Source organism: Narcine bancroftii, chromosome 9, assembly GCF_036971445.1.
Source record: "Narcine bancroftii isolate sNarBan1 chromosome 9, sNarBan1.hap1, whole genome shotgun sequence".
Classification (NCBI taxonomy): domain Eukaryota; kingdom Metazoa; phylum Chordata; class Chondrichthyes; order Torpediniformes; family Narcinidae; genus Narcine; species Narcine bancroftii.
In genome coordinates, this window is record NC_091477.1 from 32842559 (window position 1) to 32862634 (window position 20076).

Here is a 20076-nt window from a genome sequence, read left to right on the forward strand (position 1 = left end):
CTTTTGCTCATTCAAGGTTTGTTCTTAATGCTGTTATTAAATTGCATTGTTTATTCAAATAACAAAGATTTGGGTCTCGTGCTGACAGGTTGGTTTAAAAATACATTCATAGTGTACACTACTTGAGGCATTTTAGTGAGGAGGAATGCTTAGCTTTGAGCTTGCTGTAGTCTGCATTCTTGAAATTTCACATCCAGTGTTTTAGCACATCTAAACAATAGTATTTTTGGCTTTTTAATTTTAGAATAGTTTTTAAACTTGATAGGTTTTTGAGGTTAAAAAATAAACCATTATCACTGTTTCAGATCAGCCATGATCTTATTGAATGGCAGAGCAGACTTGTTGGGCTGGATGGCCCACTGCTTTTTATTATGTTGTGTATGTTCTTAAATCTCTCTTTATTTTGATATCTTTTATTAAACCCACAAACACAAACTCCCACAGTTATCTTTCTCTTCCCACCCACCCTGTCTCCTCTAAGGATTGTATTTCTTTCTCTCATTCTGCTGTCTGCTGCATTTGCTCCCATAACAGGACATCTTAAATGTCCTTCAAAACCAAAAAAAAGTGAGTTCCCTTTGACTGTCATTAACTCTGCCCTCACCTGCCTGTCTATTTCCCAGCCTTTTCCTTTTTTCCCCAGACTTGACAAGGTCAGAGCTTCCCTTATTCTTGCCTACCACCCCTTCAGCCTCTACATACATTATATATTTTGCAATTTCAATCGCCAACAGGATCCCAGTGCCTAGCACACCTTCCCCTCCTTTCTGCTTTTCATTGGGATTGCTCCCTCTGCGACTTTCTTGACCACTCATTCCCTTGCCACCAATTGTCTCCTTAGCACCTACGTGTGCACCTCCCTCACCACTATTTGGGGACTATTGCAAATCTGTATCGGTCACTTACTGCATCCAGTTTTTAAAAATATTTTAATTTTCATAGACTCATAAAATTCAAACAAACCATGTAATCTTTTTTAAACATTCATGTAACATAGAGTTTGAATTTATCCCCATCCCTTCATGCAACTGAAGGTACAGTCAATTAAATTGCATTGATTCAATTAAATTAAAAAGCAAGTAAAGAAACAGTTTGTCTAAGCATGTCCCACTTTGATCACATTAGTTTCCCTTTCTGGGACAGATTGCTACAGTACCTTTAGTTCTCTTCTCTTTTCCCCTCCCCCCCAAAAAAAATAATCTGTGTGCCAGCATATTTTGAGTAAGATTGCCACACCTTAATGAATGTGTTGTGTTTCTTCCTTGAATTGTTTGTGATTTTCTCCAGGGGAATCCAACTCTGCATTTTCATTCTATTGTGTGGCATTTAGTTGGGAGTCTTACTTCCACGAAACAGCTATACACTTCTTGGCAACCACCAAGGTGACCTTCACGAACAAAATTTGGTATTTGGACAGTCTAAAATTCATGTACCCAATGTTTCCCAGAAGGTACACTTCTGGATCCTGTGGGGAAAATTCTACTTTTGTAATTTTTAAAAGAATGTCCCCCAAGTCTTCCCAGAGATATTTTCCTTTGTACATAGCCAGGTGGAGTGGACAAAAGTTCTAACAGGTCCTGCCACCTGTCTTCATTAATTGTTGTACCCAAGTTCGATTCCCATCTCTCCCTTGACCTGTGTAAATCTGGCTTCGGGTCCTCACTTTAAAATATTTAATACATCTTAAAGATAAATTTACACACATTTCCCTGTCAAATTAGAATCTCCATGTTACTACATCTAGGTAGTCATGGATGGTCCCAATTTTTTTTCCCTTAAAGATCAGATTGTTTTTTTTTCCCTCAATTGATCAAACGACACAAGCTGCCTTTGCTTGTATCAATCCTTGATACAACTGATTTTTTTCCCCTTCTAGTACCAGGTGTCCAGATTTTATTACCAGAATCAAGGATATTAAGTTGTTCTGGGTTAAGTGATTTGGGAAATATCCCCACCTTCAATCCAATACATTGATTGTATCAATACAGTGATACTATTTTCCACATCTGAAGTACATGCTTTAGTATGGGGTTATCCATTTTCTTTGAAATTTTAGTGTCCCATTGATATAAATTCTCCTATCTTTTCACCTACTGTATGTAGACAAATTTGTACCCGGGAAAGGGGGGGGGGCGGGTGCCCTCAATGAGTGAGGTGATTAAACCTTGCCTGGGCTACCAATTATATTTTTTGAAATAAATTAATTTAAACCCTCCACCCCCCAAAAAAAATTATAGTCCTATGTCACTTTTCCATGGAGATTCTGTCCACTTTCCCATTCCACAGGAGCCTTCTGACACATTTGTTACACTTTTTTTAAAAAAGCTGTGGCCACAAAATAGATAACAATCAAAAAAGATACTGGAGCCTTGTCATCGCCTTTATTCTGACACAATTCTACCCACTAGTGTTATGGGCAGAGTTCTCTATCTAGCAAGGTCCTCAATCTTATCAGTCAAAAAATTGATTTTTTTTGCCACCTGGCCCACCTTGAACCCCTTTGTCATTTTATAGAATCTTCTTGTATCCTTTATTCTCTTCCCCCCCCCCCCCCCCCGGAGATCTTGGATCACCTTACAAGCTGCTCACTGCCATCTTGGATCTCTATTGCATCCAGTGTTACTGATGTGGTCACTTCTACATTGGGAGACTGCAAGATTGCTTTGTTGAGCACCTTTGCTCTGCTGTAACAGCAAGGAGTTCCCAGTTGGCTAACTAAAATTCCACACACCATTGGCATGTCTGTCCATGGCCTTGTGTAGTGTCAAGTTGAGGCCACCTGCAAATTGGAGAACCCCTCGTATTGTCTCCAACCAGGCAGTATCAATATCAACCTTTCCGATTTCTGTGCAGCCAATTCCTGGTGTCTCCAGTTTTTCTTCCTTTGTCAGAGCTTTATTAGCCCGTTACCCTCTTCCCATTAACTTCAGCTGTATTTTCTACCCTCTCATTGTGTTCACTTATTGCTATTTATCTGGTTCTGTCATTTTTCCCTCCCCCTTTTAAAAAAAAAACCTGTTTTTCAGCTCTCCTGAGCATGACTGTCTTTAACTTTCTATGGGTGCTGCATGACCTGAGCACTTTTGTGTATTGCTTATTCTCCAGTTCTGATTGAGTGCTACACCATCAAAGGAATATTGTCAATCACCTTGGATTTCTGTAACTCCAGTAATCTTTTTCTCTCCAGAGTCCATGCTTCCTCAATAGAAAATCAGGCAACTTCAATTGCCAAAACAGTGTAAAGCAAGGTGTAGAATGCCTCTTGCAAATCCTCCCAGTTTTGACAAGCCAAACCATCAGATAGGAGTGAGGATAATTCTGGTTAATACACTCATTAATTTCTGATTTCTTTGGCTTGGCTTCGCGGACGAAGATTTATGGAGGGGGTAAAAAGTCCACGTCAGCTGCAGGCTCGTTTGTGGCTGACCAGTCCGATGCGGGACAGGCAGACACGATTGCAGCGGTTGCAAGGGAAAATTGGTTGGTTGGGGTTGGGTGTTGGGTTAATGAACAAATAAAGGCTACATTTACTCAATGATTTTTATTACTATTTAGTCTCATTAGTGCAGAGAAAATTATTTATAAACATTCAGTATTAAAATTCCCAGATTAAATCCTCACCAACTTGAGGATTTGTGAATCGTGCTGGGTGTAGTCTGTTCAAAATGTGCCTCAACATTGCAAGGGATCTGGGTGTAGCAACAAGTTGAAATTAACTGACACACTTGTCATACTTGTTTTGTGTCATTTAGCTTTCCACATTTAATACCTAACCAGCTGAAAATTGCAAGTGATACTATTTACAGCAATGAAGATTTTTTTTAATGCTTCTGGTGGAATAAGCTTTCCTTATGGCATAATTGTCATGGTTCAACACTTGACGTGGAATAAAACTCAACATTTGGCTATTAGACTCCATTTAAATGTTTAGACTCCCATTGTGTAACAATTGTTGGGGAACGAACGTTGCAAAATTTTAGGTGCAATAATAAAGTTTAACGTTAGCTGAAGATTTTTGTAAAATACTTCCAGTAATTCCATAATGTACTAAAGTGGATAGAATGATGGCCAATAGTAAAGCATCAGCTATTTGGAAGAACAGGCCCCTTGATTAGCTGAGAATTCTATCAGAGTGAACCTTCGTAAGGAAGCAGGAGCGATCAACATACCCAGCCAGGTACTGGAGAGCGGACCAACTGATGGAGGTTCTTAGATCCTGAACATTCCATCATTCCTGCTGGTTTTAAGGCAGCCACTGTCATCCTAATACCAAAATGTGTGACAGTAACAGGCTGTAATGACTACTGTCCAGTGCACATTATGAAATGCTTCATGCATCTGGTGATGGAACATATCAAAGTGCACCTCTGAGAGACACTGGACCCATTTTGTTTTGCCCACAGACGGAACTATTCCACTGATGATGTTATAACCTTGTCCCACCTCTCTGTCCTGATCAACCTGGAAAACAATACTTCATGTGTCAGACTTATGACAGAGCAGCAGCAAAGAAATTCACCAAGACAATGGTATCTTCAAAACAATTTTTATTAATAATATAAAATCTTGCTTAACTCTAAACTTAACCTCACTATGTGCAAATGTGTGTGTCAAATCTAAAACCATTACAATTCAGGCATAATTCTGAAGAGATTATTTTAAAATTCAATCTCAAAAATCTTGTGTTGAAATCAAGAGTCTTTAAAACTGCTGTTCAAAAGTTATCAAACTCATGAATTCTTTGTAGATCTGTTTTCAGAGAAATGTTTCTTCATAAGAATGGTTTTCCACAAATTCCCCAATCTGTTTCATGCAATTATTTCAGAAACCCAGGCAAGGGTTAAAGAAAGTGACTATTACAAATGGACACAGCAGAACGACCCTGTTTTGACAAAGAGACAGTGAAGTGGCTTTTCTTCATTGCCACTGATTCTGTGCATCTCTCAATGATGAGAACAACAGGATCTTTACTGAAGGCTATGGCATCTGATAAAACTAGTAAAAATATTAAAGAGGGCTTCTTGAAGTATATTTAAACCACATGATACAACATTAATTGCTGCTTTTGTTTGAAATTGCTCTCTTCCAAAAGTTTGAGAAAATGTTTCTCGGCTGTTTGCTCAGCTAACCAACAGATGACTTTCTTGTGTACACCAGTGTTTCTCTGAGTAAATAGTATTAAACAAATATTTCAATGTTTGAGTGATTACTCAAGCATTTCTGACTGTTTACACAGCTTCCACCAAACAATGGATTAGCAGACATTTCGATTTTAAAAATGGTTTGTGTAAGTACCTGTGTGTCCCTATCCACCCACGAAGCCTTTTTCCAAAAGATTAATAACACAATTCCATCACAGTCAAGCTGCTGCTCATTAACCTGAGCTCGGCATTTAATTCAATCATTCCCCAGAGAAGCTGTCTTCACTGGGACTCAGCACCCTTCAATGCAACTAGATATTGGACTTCCTAATGGGAAGACCAGTCTGTCTGGGTTGGCAGCAAAACGGTGAGGACTGTCACACTGAACACCAGCACACTCCACTCCACTCCAGTCCACTCCAGTCTATGCTACTGACCTATGATTGCATTATCAGATCCAGCTCCAACAGTCAAGTTTTCAGATGACACAACATAATTGTCCTTATCAACAAAATACAAAGAGGTGAAAAATCTTGTGAAATGATGCAGGAATAACAACCTGAGTTGCAATGTGACAAAACAGATGAAATAATTGTTGATTTCAGGAAGACCAGGGTCTTACACATTCATAGCTTGGTAGTAGAGAGAGTGGAGATCTCAAGTTTTTCGGAGTCCAGTTAAAAAGTGACCCATCCTGTACATGCAGCATCTACTCACTTGTCAGGAATCTGCAACAGCCCTTCCTTGGTGGGCAAGGCTACTGGTCATTTTGTCAACTTTCTACAGGAGCACTTTTGAAAGCGTCCTGGAATGGTTGCTGCGTAGAGCATTGGATCGGAAGTCAATCCACAGGACCAGAAAAGCAGCACAGAGGATCACTGCGGTCACCCTCCCCCATCGATGTGATTTACCGGGATCATTGTTTTTTAAGAGGGCTTGCAAAATCAGGGATAACTCTTACCATCCTACATGCAGCATCTTCCAGCTTCTCCTGTTAGTAAAAAGATACAGAAGTATCAGGCAGAACCGTCAGGCTGAGAACAAATCTTCTTGTATTTGATAAGGGTTCCATCTGCCAGAGTTTGCTTTGAATTTAGAAAAATTAAACAAGCTTCAACAGGAATGATTTTGATGAAAAAAAGTTGGGCTGAATTGTTACATCACTACATGATGTGATGCAAACTACTTTCCTAAATGTTACTGAACATTATTTGAATTGCCAATCGTTGCATAAAAATGAAGTGCAGGTGATGAATCAAATTCTTCTATTGAAGCTTTCCAGACAATTTTTGCAAAATATAAATCAATTTATCGTGTGACACATATTGAAGCTGCTGATTTTCCTGTTGAAATTTTAAACTCACCACTTTGTACGTCATCACCTCATTCACTAAAAGAAGCTTCAATCAGACTACTCAGGTATTTGGATCCTCCAATAATTAAGTGGCACAAGATTATCAATTCAAAACTTACTACCATGTGTAATTGAGACTGCAATCACGGGTGGTAATACTATTGAGACAAATGTCTTCGTCCCTCAGACACCAATGATTGTATCTACTTTTACAATTCTAGCAACTTCAGTTCCCTATACAACTTAGTTTTGCTACATACAAGGTGCAAGGATAATTGCTCAAATTTTCCCATGGTCAGCTGTACATTAGTTGCTCCAGAATTGGACAGAAGAATAATCTATTCATTTTCACACTGATTCAAAAGAAAGTGTAGCCTGAAGCAGTTTAACATTTAAATCTAGTAAATTTACGCATTGTTATTTTGTGTGTTTACTTCAAATTTTCGTCAAGCTAAATTGGATAACCCCTAATTGTGCACATATTCTATGAAGAATTTAAGATTTGATTTCAATTACAAGAAGTGCAGTAAAGCAATATGTAAAATGCCAGCAATAATAACCCTAGTAAATCTGGGTATTGCAGAAATTCATTATAATTAAACTGTCTGATCAATTGCTTTTTAAGATTTTTTTAAAGATTTATAAAGCCGAACAATGAATGACTGAATCTTAAGGGTTCAGCTGGAGATGAGGAAACCAAATAAAAATCTCACTGTCGATCAGGTGGCAACTTAGCTCTACCATATGGTATGCAGTGGGAATATCAAATGCACTATGTTACATCCTAAAACCCAAAACGCTCTGGAATAACACCAACTCAATTTAAACATATTAGACTTCTACTTATGAATATTCTATCACTGTCTTCAGCTAAGTTTTGCAGTTCAATTTATGCATGCAGATTTTTAGTTCATGTGATTTGTTTAGTATCAAAATCATACTACAGTATTATAAATGAGCAGTCATATTCAATAGAGTTTCACTCTCAAGCAGAAGTGCTTTATATTCCTACACTCATAACATGAATCATTTGCTACCATCCAATTAATATTCCTTTGTCAGAGTTGAAGTTAACTGTATACAAATACTTCTTACTTCATGGACTGCAGCCAATAAAGGCAGCTTACCACCTAATTCATGGAGAATAGGAACAGCCAGTGATTTCCAATCTTTAAATGATCCTTGTGAAGAACAGAAGCAAGATAAAACTAGACATGCAGAATTATATTGTTGCTTTGTATATTCTTTAATGCAGAGCATTTCCTAAATGTTACATTCAGCTAGCACTGTTTTAAAGATTAAGACTTTCAATTGAATGAACATTTATTGTTCTCCAAAATTTTATTCCTATTCAATCCTCAAAACCAATACTTATACCAAAAGTTACAAATGACTATAATTGTGCAAGACAGTAAATTTTAATCAATGAAATGTTACATCGGAAATAAAACTAATACAAACATTCAGTAAAGTACCTAGAATGCAAAACACTATTTGCAAAAATACTCCATGCTATTTTAAAAGATACTAGTATTCTGGCTGAGCACAAACTGAAAAACTTTAATCTAGCACTGTTCATTTGCTTGCTTATTTCCTTGTGTGGCAATTATAAATGGAACTATTCAGGTTTTTAAAAAGGCAGCATGCGGGCATGATGTCCATTCCCACTGAGAGGAAAAAAAATTAAGTTGAAAAAGGCAATCAATTCCAGATGGTTATGAGCAATGAAGAAACAGGAATTATGCTGGGGCATTAATACAATGAAGATGTTGCACTGGCAGAGAGAAATGTATTACCTTGGCTTGCAGGAGAGCCATTTTTTTTGTTCCTTCACAACAGAACTTTCTAATGATAATGCAGAATCCAATGCTCAAAACATCTTCCACTGGAAATGGATTTAAAATTATCAGTTTAAATTTTAATGTTTTTATAGCATGTTACAATCACATTTCAAATGTCAAAAAGGTACAAACTCTCAACATTCATAATTTTCAATATGATTCTGTTCAAAGAATATAAATTCACTTTTCCTTGCGCTTCATTGCAGTAGCTACCACACCAACCAGGATAGCAGCAACAGTAAAACCTTGGGCAAAGATACGTGCTCTCATTAATAATTGTGATTGCTGAGTCTTGCCGTGTTTAAAAGCAATCAAACCATAGGTCAGGGCACCCGCTGTACCTAGCATTCCTGCAAAAGAAGAAGAAAAATTGTAACTCAAAACTACAATCAAGGATCATTTGTGGTTTTGTTTTCATAGGTTATTGTTTCATTTCCATAAGTAATCAGTATCCCATTAATTTGTAGAAATCAAGTTGCTTCTATTCCTGATTACACATTATACCAAAAAGCAGCAGCAATAAATATAATCTTTAATAATAATAAAAATATGAATTGGCAGATAATCTATGCTGAAATTTCCATAAAGTATTTGTAAAGGTGGAAGGAGTCACATGATGGAGTAGTGAAAACCAGCCCTCTCCAGAAAAATAGGATTAAAGTTAGGAAAAGACAGCACGCAGAAATAAAATATAAGAAATAGAAGATAAAGTTACAGAGAAGAGAAAGAAGATGGCACCCAAGGAGAAAGTAAAAACAACCGAGAAAAAAGTAGAAAAGTCACCAGAGAAGAAGAAGGCCTTACCTACACGAAGGAACAGGTAGCTGTGGTGGCGAGGAGTGCCCGATCCTCGAGGTTAGTGCCTGCCCTGCAGAGTCGCGACCTCCCAACCGGTGGACTTCAAAAATGGCTCTTGGAGCCAAACAGAAGTGCACAACTGCACAATCAAAGGAAAAAGAGGACACTGACGGGAGGAAGGCTCAGCAGAGGAGCGGGCAGCCACAGCGTGACCAGCTGAGGGATGCCCAACACCATGACATTCAGCTGGAGGACGAGAAAGGCGGCAAAGGAGGGAGTGAAGAAACAGACGAGGGAGAAAGATGGAGGGGTGACCGACAAGAGAATCAACGACAGGAGGCCCGACAGATGAGCAGCCCAGGAGGGGAGGATCAACAGCAAGAGGAGGCCTGACAAAGAGATACAAGCAGTTCATCCGGAAAAACAGAAGAGACAGACATAAAGAAGAGAAGAAGACACAAACACAGGTACAGACACAGAAGAAGAGGAAGAAGAAGACCAAGATCTTCACAGGGAAATAGAAGGTAAAACTAATGGACAGAATATAGATAAAGCTTTATTTGAAAAACAAATGAGATCATTAAAAGAATGGTTATCATTAGAATTTAGTGCAAATAAAAGGAAAATGAAAAGAGCAAAAGAAATTGCAAAGGTTTGAACTGAAATAGGGAAAAGAGTAGAGAATGTGGAAAAGCGGGAAATGGCTGTAGAAATGGAAGTAAATGACAAGAGAAAAATTGGAAGAAAGTGACAAAAAAAATTAAAGAGACACAAGAGTTGTTATCTCAGAAAATTGATATGTTGGAACATTATTATAGGTGAAACAACATAAAAATAGTGGGCCTGAAGGAGGGTGAAGGTGACACAGACATGAAGTAATTTATAAAAGGATGGATCCTGAAGGTCCTGGGGATGACAGAAATGCAGGAAGAAATGGAAATAGAAAGGGCACACAGAGCACTAGCTCCGAAACTGCAGACACATCAAAAACCAAGATCCATCTTAGTAAAATTTTTGAGATATACGACAAGAGAAAATATACTGGACCGGGCAAGGAATAAAGTTAGAGAAGATAATAAATAATCCATTGGAATACAAGGGTCAAAAAGTATTTTTTTTACCCAGACACAAGTTTTGAACTCAAAGAGGAGGAAGGAGTTTAATACAGCGAAAACGATTTTATGGAAAAAAGGTTACAAATTCATGTTAAGACATCCAGCCATGCTTAAAATATTTATACCCGTGGAGCAAAACAGACTGTTCTCGGATCCGGAGGAAGCACAAGAATGCACAGAAGAAGAGATGGAGAGATGTAACAAGAATGAATAATGGCAATAAAGTATATATAAATATCTAAAAACAATGTATATGTAAAGAACTAGAGGGAAAAGAAGGGAAGGAAGGAAGGGGAAAAAAGAGAGAGCTTTATTATATGTGTAAAAAAATGTGTTTTCTGGGGAGGGCTGAGGGGGGTGGAGAAAGAATAACCGTCACTGCAAAATCTGTTGACGCTTACGAGCAAGATCACAATTCAAATGGAAAGGGGAGTTGTGGTTGTCCGGCAAGGGATAAGGGGCAACTCGGGAGGGGGGGGTAGCATTTGGGGTTAAGGTATTATTGGGTGCGGGAACTGTTGGGGAATTTTATGTTTTAAATGTGTTGTCGTACATTGAGTTTAATAAAGGAAAACTAAGAGATTAAAATGGGAAAAAGGGGGATGGAGGTGGCAAGGAGGTGGAAAAGAGGTTTAAGCAAGATACAAGATGGTCATGTTGAACTATATGACTATAAACATTAATGGAATACATAACTAAATTAAAAGGAAGAGGCTACCAAATTTATTGAAGAAGTAAAAAATAGATATAGCATTTGTGCAGGAAACGTATCTAACTGAAGTGAGACATAACAAATTAAAGAGAGACTGGGTAGGACACGTAGCGGCAGCAGGCTATAATTCAAAAGCTAGAGGTGTAACCATATTAGTTAACAAAAATGTACCAATCAAAATAGAGGAGGAAATAATAAATCCAACAGGGAGGTATGTATGATAAAGTGTCAGATATACTCAAATTTTAGAATTTGCTCAATATATATGCGCCTAACAAGGAGGATCAAAAGTTTATGCTGGATATTTTTTTGAAGATTGCAGACACACAAGGAAATATATTGACAGTAGGGGATTTTATCCTTAATTTGGATCCAATGTTGGATAAAACTAGACAAAGGACGAGCAAAAAGAATAAAATAGCCAAATGTATGGTTAAATCAATGCAGGAAATAAAACTTATGGATATATGGAGGAGGCCAACACCCAAGAGAGAAGGAATATTCATATTATTTGAATGTGCACAAAACATACTCAGGATTGATGTTTTTGTTGTCGGCCCATATTCAAGGGAGAGTTATGAAAACTGAGTATAAAACTAGACTACTATCAGATCATTCATCCCTGTTATTAGCAATAGAACTGGAGGACATCCCACCAAGAACATAGATGGAGATTAAACTCCATGCTACTTAAAAGGCAGGAATTTAGAGAGTTTATTGAATGCCAAATTAAAACATATTTTGAAATAAACACAGAATCAGTGAAAGACAAATTTATATTATGGGACGCAATGAAAGCCTTTATTAGAGGGCAGATAATAAGTTATGTAACTAAGATGAAAAAGGATTACAATCGGGAAATAGAGCAGTTGGAAAGGGAGATAGTGAGTACAGAAAAGGAACTAGTAAAAAGAGATGATATAGCGGAAAGGAGAGAATTGGTGGACAAAAAGATAAAATACAAAACATTACAAATGAAGAACATAATGAAAACAAAGCAAAAGTATTATGAACTGGGAGAAAAAACACAAAATATTAGCCTGGCAACTTAAAACAGAACAAGCTAAAAGAACTGTATTGGCATCAAGGAAAAAAGGGCAAACAAATTACATATAACCCAACAGAGAATAATGAAAACTTTAAGGAATTTTATGAACAATTATACCAAACTGAGAACGAGGGGAAAGATGATAAAATAGAAGAATTTTTAGCTAAAATTGAACTGCCAAAATTGCAAGAAGAGGAACAAAACAAACTAATAAAACCATTTGAAATAGAGGAAGTACAGGATATATTAAAAAAGCTGCCGAACAATAAAACACCAGGAGAGGATGGATTTCCAACAGAATTTTATAAAACATTTAAAGAGTTATTAATTCTTCCTTTCCTGGAAGTAATGAACCAAGTGGAAGAAACACAAACTTGCCAGATTCATGTAAGACAGCAATAATTACAGTAATACCAAAGACAGGGCGAGGATCCATTAACACCCGCATCATATAGAGCAATATCTCTACTTTACTCAGATTATAAGATATTAGTGAAATTATTAGCAAACAGATTGGCCGATTGTGTACCAAAAATAGTAAAACAAGATCAAACTGGATTTATTAAGAAAAGATGAACAGCAGATAATGTCTGTAAACTTATGAATTTAACTCATGCAGTTCAAGGAAATAAGAAACCAACAGTGGCTGTTGCTCTAGACACAGAAAATGCCTTTGACAGAGTAGAGTGGAATTTCTTATTTAAAGTATTACAGAAGTTCAATCTACCAGAAAAATATATAAATTGGATTAAAGCATTGTATAATGGACCGTTGGCGAAGGTAGTAGTAAATGGATATGTATCAAATCAATTTAAATTAAGTAGGTCAACTAGACAGGGATGTCCATTATCCCACTCATTGTTTGCCTTAGCAATAGAACCTTTGGCAGAACTGATAAGAATAGAAAATAAAAATAAAAGGGATAAAAATAGAGGAGAAGGAGTAGAAAATCAGCTTATTTGCAGATGACATCATAGTATACCTAACAGAACCAGAGGTATCTGTAAAAGAATTACATAAGAAATTGAAGGAATATGGAGAAATATCGGGGTACAAGATCAACGCAAATAAAAGTGAAGTGATGCCAATGAGTAACACGGATTATACAGAATTTAAAAAAGAATCACCATTTAAATGGCAAGCACAAGCAATCCGATACCTAGGGATCAGGTTAGATAATAACTTAAGCCACTTGTAGAAACTAAATTATCAGCCACTAATAAAGAAATTGCAGGAAGACTTAGAACATTGGAAAGAATTACCACTAATGTTGATAGGGAGGGTAAACTGCATTAAAATGAACGTGTTCCCAAGGATACAATACTTATTTCAAGCGTTACCAATTCCCTTAACAGAATTTTTTTAAAAAATGAACTAAAGAGAATAATAAGGAAGTTATTGTGGAAGGGAGGAAACCGAGGGTATCATTAGATAAATTAACAGAGAGGTATAATCAAGGTGGTTTTCAGTTACCAAACTTTAGAAATTATTATAGAGCCGCACAATTAAGGTATTTATCAGATTTTTACCAGACAAGTGAAAAACCAGACTGGCCAAAGATAGAACTACATAAAATAGGGGAGAAGGTACTGGAACATTAGTTTATAAGTGGGATGAAAAGCTGGTGCAATATAAAAGCTCACCAGTATTGGATCATTTACTTAATACATGGAAGAAGATCTACTTAGAAAGGAAAAAAAATGAATTACCAAATACCAAAATTATTATTGACGCAAAATCCACTAATCCCTTTTACAATAGATAACCTTTCCTTTAGAGAATGGAAGAGAAAAGGAATCAAAAGAATAGAAAATTATTTTTTGGGAAATAATTTATTAACATTTGAACAGTTGAAGTACAAATATGGAATAACTCATGGAACAATGTTTGCATATCATCAATTAAAAGCTTATTTAAAGGATAAATTGGGAAACAGATTGAGATTACCTGAAGGAACCATCTTTGAAAATGTGATTACAGACACAATGATAATTAAAAGATTTATAACGAACATGTACATTAGCTGCAAAATAAGGAAAATTATGAAATAAACTATAAACCTAAACAGAAGTGGGAAAAGGATTTAAACATAAAGATAAAAATGAAGCATGGGAAAAGTTATGTTCTGGAACTATGAAGAATACAATAAACACAAGGTTACACATGATACAGTATAATTGGTTACACAGGGTATATATCACTCCTCAAAAATTAAAAGAATGGGATTCAACATTATCGGATAGATCTTTTCGCTGTAAGAAGGAAATGGGAACAACAGTACATGCAATTTTGGCATGTACGAAAGTGAATACGTTTTGGGAAGAACTAAATCAGATATTAAATAAAATTACAAAAAAAAACATATCAAAAAATCCAGACATCATTCATTTAAGGAACATAAGTAATAAAGAATTAGGGCTCAAATTGGATAAAAAAGCGCAAAAAGAATTCATTATGATAGCCTTAGCAGTAGCAAAAAAAATGTATAATGTCAACTTGGAAAATGGAAGAGAGCCTGAGAATACAACAATGGTACATGGAAATGAATAAATGTATTCCATGGAAAAAATAACATATAATTAAAAAAAATAAAGTCAAATTGTTTGAACAAACTTGGGAACCGTACATGGAACGTAACAGAGAGAGCTTGCAAAGGACCTCCATCACCAAAAATGAAAATGATAAGATGACAAAACGACTAGATTCAGTGTGTAACAAATAGGTGACACATCTTTCTTGTTTATTTTCCTTTGTGTGAAGATATTGTTTTATGGTTTTATTGTATTGTATATGTTGAATATCTATGGGTTTTGGAGGGGGGTGGGAAGAGGGGAGGGAGGGAAAGGGGGGAAAAAGGGAGAAAATGCCACTGTGTAAATTTAATGAGAAATGTTTGTACATATTTTGGTTGATATGGTTCACAGTGTGAAAAATAAAAAAATATAAAAAAGTATTTGTAAAGGTGTCACATCAGAGGTTATTGTGGAATTAGTATTGTGTATTATTACATGACAATAAAGGAACCCTGAAAATTACAGCTTCAGGCAAAGAAGCAATAAAAATTGGCTGGCCAAGAGGAACCAGCATTATTTTTGTTTCTCTCTGTACAGTGAGATGTTAAAGGCAGTCTGCCACAGGCACACATCATTTTTAAATAACTTGGGCAAAGACATGGAAAGTTTTTTGAGATAAGTAGAAAAGTAGATAAGAAGAGGACATGAAGTCACAAAAGTATATTCATCACTGAGTGGGCAAAAATCAAGCAAATGGAGTACAAGTTGGCCAAATACAGAACTTATTATTTAGACAGGATAAATAGAACAAATATAATCTAAATGCAAGATTGTTGATGAATTCATGTCTCATCCATGATTCTTAAAAAGTAAATAACTAGGAAATTAATTATTGCTCATTTCTAGGGAAATCAAATACAAAATTATGAAGGTTATGGATCAATTAGTAAGACTACATGGGGGGGGGGGCAAATATCACAAGCATAAAAGGCATCCTGTAGACTTCAATTTTGACAGCATAGCTCATTCCACTTTATTTCAGTGACTATAGTAATTCACACAATTATAATGCTCTTACTAATTAACTCTTTTTTTTCATTTAAACCTCAATTCAAAATGAGTAACACACAAAATACTGTCACATAGAAAAGCAGTTAATAATTGTTACATTGAAATTATGTTAGCAGAAATGGGGTAGCAAATAGCTTAGTCAAAGTCTTGGTCTACAACAAATTTAATTTGAAAGAATGGGAATATCCACATTCTATAGACAAGAAAGACAAAGCTAAAGCTGTGTAGTGTGGAAATTGACAGTTGAATGCTTCTGGAGACTGTAGATGCCGGAATATGAAGCTAAACACACTCCGCTGGAGTAACTTGGTCAAGCAGCATCACTGGGAGAAAAAGAACAGTCAATGTTTCGAGTTGAAACTCTTCATCAAGACTGGGGAGAAAAGCCAGTGAAAATGCCTCTCCTGCCCTAGTAGGAAATGCTCATTTGTCTTCATGCCCATATTGATCCCACGACAAGGTTTGCAAGTCACATCCATAACACAAGTAACTGGAGTTGTAACGCATTATTCTGAGCATGATAGAATCCTTAGCTAATCGTGGTCCTCCAGGTAGTTTGGTTTTCCAGTTAGGATGTACAAGCAACCAATGATAAAGCTGCTGTCATTTAAAAAAAAAAGATAGGCAAAACGTTTACAGACTAGACAAGTATGTACAACCCAGGAATAACATGGGTTGAGCAAAGACATTCTTATTGTGGACATTATGTATTTTGAAACAAGTTATTCTCACTATGTTGCAAAAGGTGTAATTCAGGGTTACTCTGGGATAAATTGGGTTTAAGCAGTGAGGAAGATGAAAACCACTCCAGTTAAATTACAATGCGATTGCACAGTGGAAGAGTTTGGTTTAAGTTGACTAACACCATAGTTTTCATACCGCTTGTCCAGTGTGATTGTTCTCAGGTACTTTAATTGAATAATGCTCTTTCCTTGCACAACCATTGATGAACCAATAAACACAATGCCTCATTGTTCAAATGATTTGGTTGGTCATTCGTGTTGAGCAAAAATGCAAATTAACTTCCTTGTGGTGTACATTGTGGCACAAGTACCAGTTGAACACCAAAGTGGTATTTTTCCAAGAATTTGCATAATGCAGATTCATTGCTTCTCTCCAAAAGTCTTACAAAATTGTACCTGAAGAGTGACTGTCATAGTCTCCTAAGGGATTGATAAACGATTAGCGATCAAGAAGATTTTTATGATTACTGAAACTTGTTTCTTCCCTTTAATTAGCTGAATATAATATTTGTCAGGTACCAGAGGAGAATTTGAATAGTTTATTTACAAATCATTTGTGCAGTCATCTGGATTACTAGTTCTTTAACATTATGCCACGATTGTCTATCCAAAGTAAAACATTTTTGACCAGCTGAAAACATATTGCAGCTTTGTTCAGAAGGGTTGGATGGATGATCTATCTGAGCTACCCCCACATACTTGAGATTCACACCAAAAAAAAGGCCAATCAGAATCAGTATTTATAGTCATGAACAAGTCATGAAATTCAGTGTTTTACAGCAGCGTCATAGAGCAAACATAATAAATAACCATCTTACGACATTACTATATATTAAAAAAAATGACAATAATAGTGCACGAAAAGTAAGGCATGAATTATCAGGAATTTGATGGCAGTGGGGAAGAAGCTGTCCTTGTGCCACTGAGTGCTCGTCTTTAGGCTCTTGTGCCTTTTCCCCTGATGGTAGCAGAGTGAAGAAGGCTGGTATATTCTTGTCCTAAGAGTTGTCACCTCCATACCAGGCAATGATGGAACCAGCCAGAATGCTCTCCACGGTATGCCTGTAGAAGTTTACGAGAGTCTTCGGTGACATACCGAACCTCCTCAGACACCTCACAAAATAAAGCCGCTGCCGAGCCTTCTTTGTGATTGCATCAGCGTGGAGGCTCCAGGACAGATCCTCGGAGATGTTGGCACCCAGGAATTTGAATTTCTTGACCCTATCCACTAGCGAGCCCTTGATGAGGACTGGGTCATGTTCCCCTGACTTTCTCCTAAAGTCCACAATTTTCTCCTTGGTTTTGCTGACGTTGAGTGCATGCACCAGTTGATTATCTCCCTCCTGTTCGCTTCCTCATGGCCGCCTTTGATTCTGCCGACTGGGTCATGTTCCCCTGACTTTCTCCTAAAGTCCACAATTTTCTCCTTGGTTTTGCTGACGTTGAGTGCATGCACCAGTTGATTATCTCCCTCCTGTTCGCTTCCTCATGGCCGCCTTTGATTCTGCCGACAGCTGTGGTGTCAGCGGCAAACTTGTAGGTGGTACTGGAATTGTGCCTGACCACAGTTGTGGGTGTATAACGAGTAGAGCAGTGGGCTCAGCACGCATCCTTGGGGTGTGTCTGTGTTGATGATCAGCCAATTAACTTAAGCCAATTTAATTTGTTCAATATATCAAAATGGCTGAGAGCACTACTTATAACAAAAGTTATAGAACAGTCAAACTACAGAATTGAAAACTTCCTTTTCAGAACTAATCATGCCAGGCTTTTTTCCATTACATTTACTACCATCTACTGGCTGCAGGAAAAATGACATGATATGCCTTACCCACAAAAAAAGCTAAATACTTCCCAAGTGAGAGACTAGAGCATCAAAAAGCTCTTTAGAATGTTTATTCTCTGTTAACTTGTTCATCAATTAAGTATATTTCTTGAGGATCATTTGACTCCTGATTTGTCTTGGACCAAGTGTGAAGCATTCCAGAGATGAAGTGAAAAGGAATGCATGTTATCATGGCTGTGGTTAAAAAAGAGAAAATTTATGACACAGGAACTAATGATCTAGAGATTTTTAGAGTTATATAGCTGGAAACTGGCTCTTTGGCTGATGTAATTTATCCCAACCACCAAGCTAATCCTATTGCTTGCATTTGACCCATATCCCTCTCAACCTTTCCTATCCATGCACCTGTCCAAATATTTTTGTGGTCCAGGAGAAATTATTTTTAAATGCAGATCAATGCTGCAGGAGCTCCTCAGATCTGTGCCTTGTTGCAGTCATTTCAATGATTTTCCTGTCACAATTTCAGAAATAGGGATGGCTGTGTATGATTATACAATGTTAGTTCTATGTGTAACTCCTCTAGTTCAAACAAGGAGAGCATGCACTTGATTGGTAACATTCATGCTGCAACTGCTAGCTAGTGATCAGTTCCAACAATGAAATCAATGACCTTAACATAATCATGTACTTTCCTACCTCGAATCTCCTAGTGGATCACCATTAATCAAAACTGAGCATATAAAGATTACAAAAGCAGATCATAGACTTGGTAACCTATTGGGAGTGATTCATCTCTTGATCTCCAAAGACCACTGATCTGTAGGCCACACGTCAGGAGAGTTGGTGGAACACTCACTATTTGCTAGTCGCCTCGGCAATTGTTGAAGTTCAACACTATCCTGGCAAAAGCAATCAGCAGCCATCAAGAAGCTCGTCATCGTCCACCACCAATTTATCCTGCAAAGCAACACTTAAATCCGTTTGCGCTCTGTGTGGTGGAAGATGTCATCAATAAAGCTATCAATTGATGCGTAGCTTGTGTTTTACTAGAAACATTAATTTCAAAACAGTACTCTAGCTTTGGTTAAGAATGGCCAAACAGAGTTCTAGTTCCCTTGAAGCCAAGGCATAATCTGACAGTGTGTGGTGTCAGTGAAAACAATACAGCAAAGAAAAATGGCAGAGCCCTGAAGAATAGAGTAGAGCAGAGGCCCAGAGGTACAAATACAGTATTTAGCACCCATCATGTAGACAGGGGAAAGGGAACCCCAGCCGAGGTGTCTGCCCATCTGCGCAGCATTCCAAACATTTAATTCCTTCGCCACTCGGGATGCAAGTTTTATTATAGATTTTTTAGATTCGATGCTGTCAAAACTAAGGATGATCGGAGCCCTCTCGCTGAGCAGGACCCCGTGATTGAAGTTAAAACAAGCTCAGCGGGTCCAAGCTGTGCACTTTCTACAGTAAAGCTGAAGATACATCACCAACGATCGCTTCATCAAGGTCTCGTTTCGTCGCTGACCTCCAAAATGACCGTATATCGCCCGGTCACTGGCACTACATTCCAGACGCCTATCAGCATGTCCTCTCCAATCACTCAAAGAGGATGGTGAAGTCCCTGAACAAGGTCGGGCGCCATCCGTGTGGAGAGGAGCAGGAGGAAGGCATTGGACAAGACAGGAGGGGCGAGAGACGCTGAACTGCTCACCGATCGGCACGAACGGATTCTCCTTGGTTTTCCGGATCAATTTGTCCCGAAACCCTTCCTCGTTGGGCTTCGGCAGGGGAGTGAAGCCCTCGATAGCTGGAGGCTTCGACAAGTCAAGAGATGAAGCCGCCGCAACCCCCGGCTTCGCCATGATGAGTCGTCCGCGTCGGGAGGAAACGGTGCGCTGAGGGGGAGGGGAGCCGGCCGCTGATTGGATGGCCGAGCGGTCAATCTGATCGTAGCGGG

General features: G+C 37.7%; 1 protein-coding gene across 1 annotated transcript; it reads right to left on the minus strand.

Moving 5' to 3' along the window:
- Window positions 1-7894: 7894 nt before the first annotated feature.
- higd2a (HIG1 hypoxia inducible domain family, member 2A) lies at window positions 7895-20028 on the minus strand. Its single transcript, XM_069898742.1, has 2 exons — window positions 19831-20028; window positions 7895-8686 (listed from the first exon to the last, which is right to left on the minus strand). The coding sequence occupies exons 1-2, from the start codon at window positions 19979-19981 to the stop codon at window positions 8517-8519; spliced, it is 321 nt and encodes a 106-aa protein (XP_069754843.1). The 5' UTR covers window positions 19982-20028; the 3' UTR covers window positions 7895-8516.
- Window positions 20029-20076: the final 48 nt, after the last annotated feature.

Coding starts and splice junctions, on each gene's coding strand:
- higd2a (XM_069898742.1), bottom strand. CDS start 19,981: ATGGCGAAGCCGGGGGTTGCGGCGGCTTCATCTCTTGACTTGTCGAAG. Junction 8,687..19,830: donor GAATCCGTTCGTGCCGATCG/GTGAGCAGTTCA, acceptor CTTCTTTTGCAG/GAATGCTAGGTACAGCGGGT.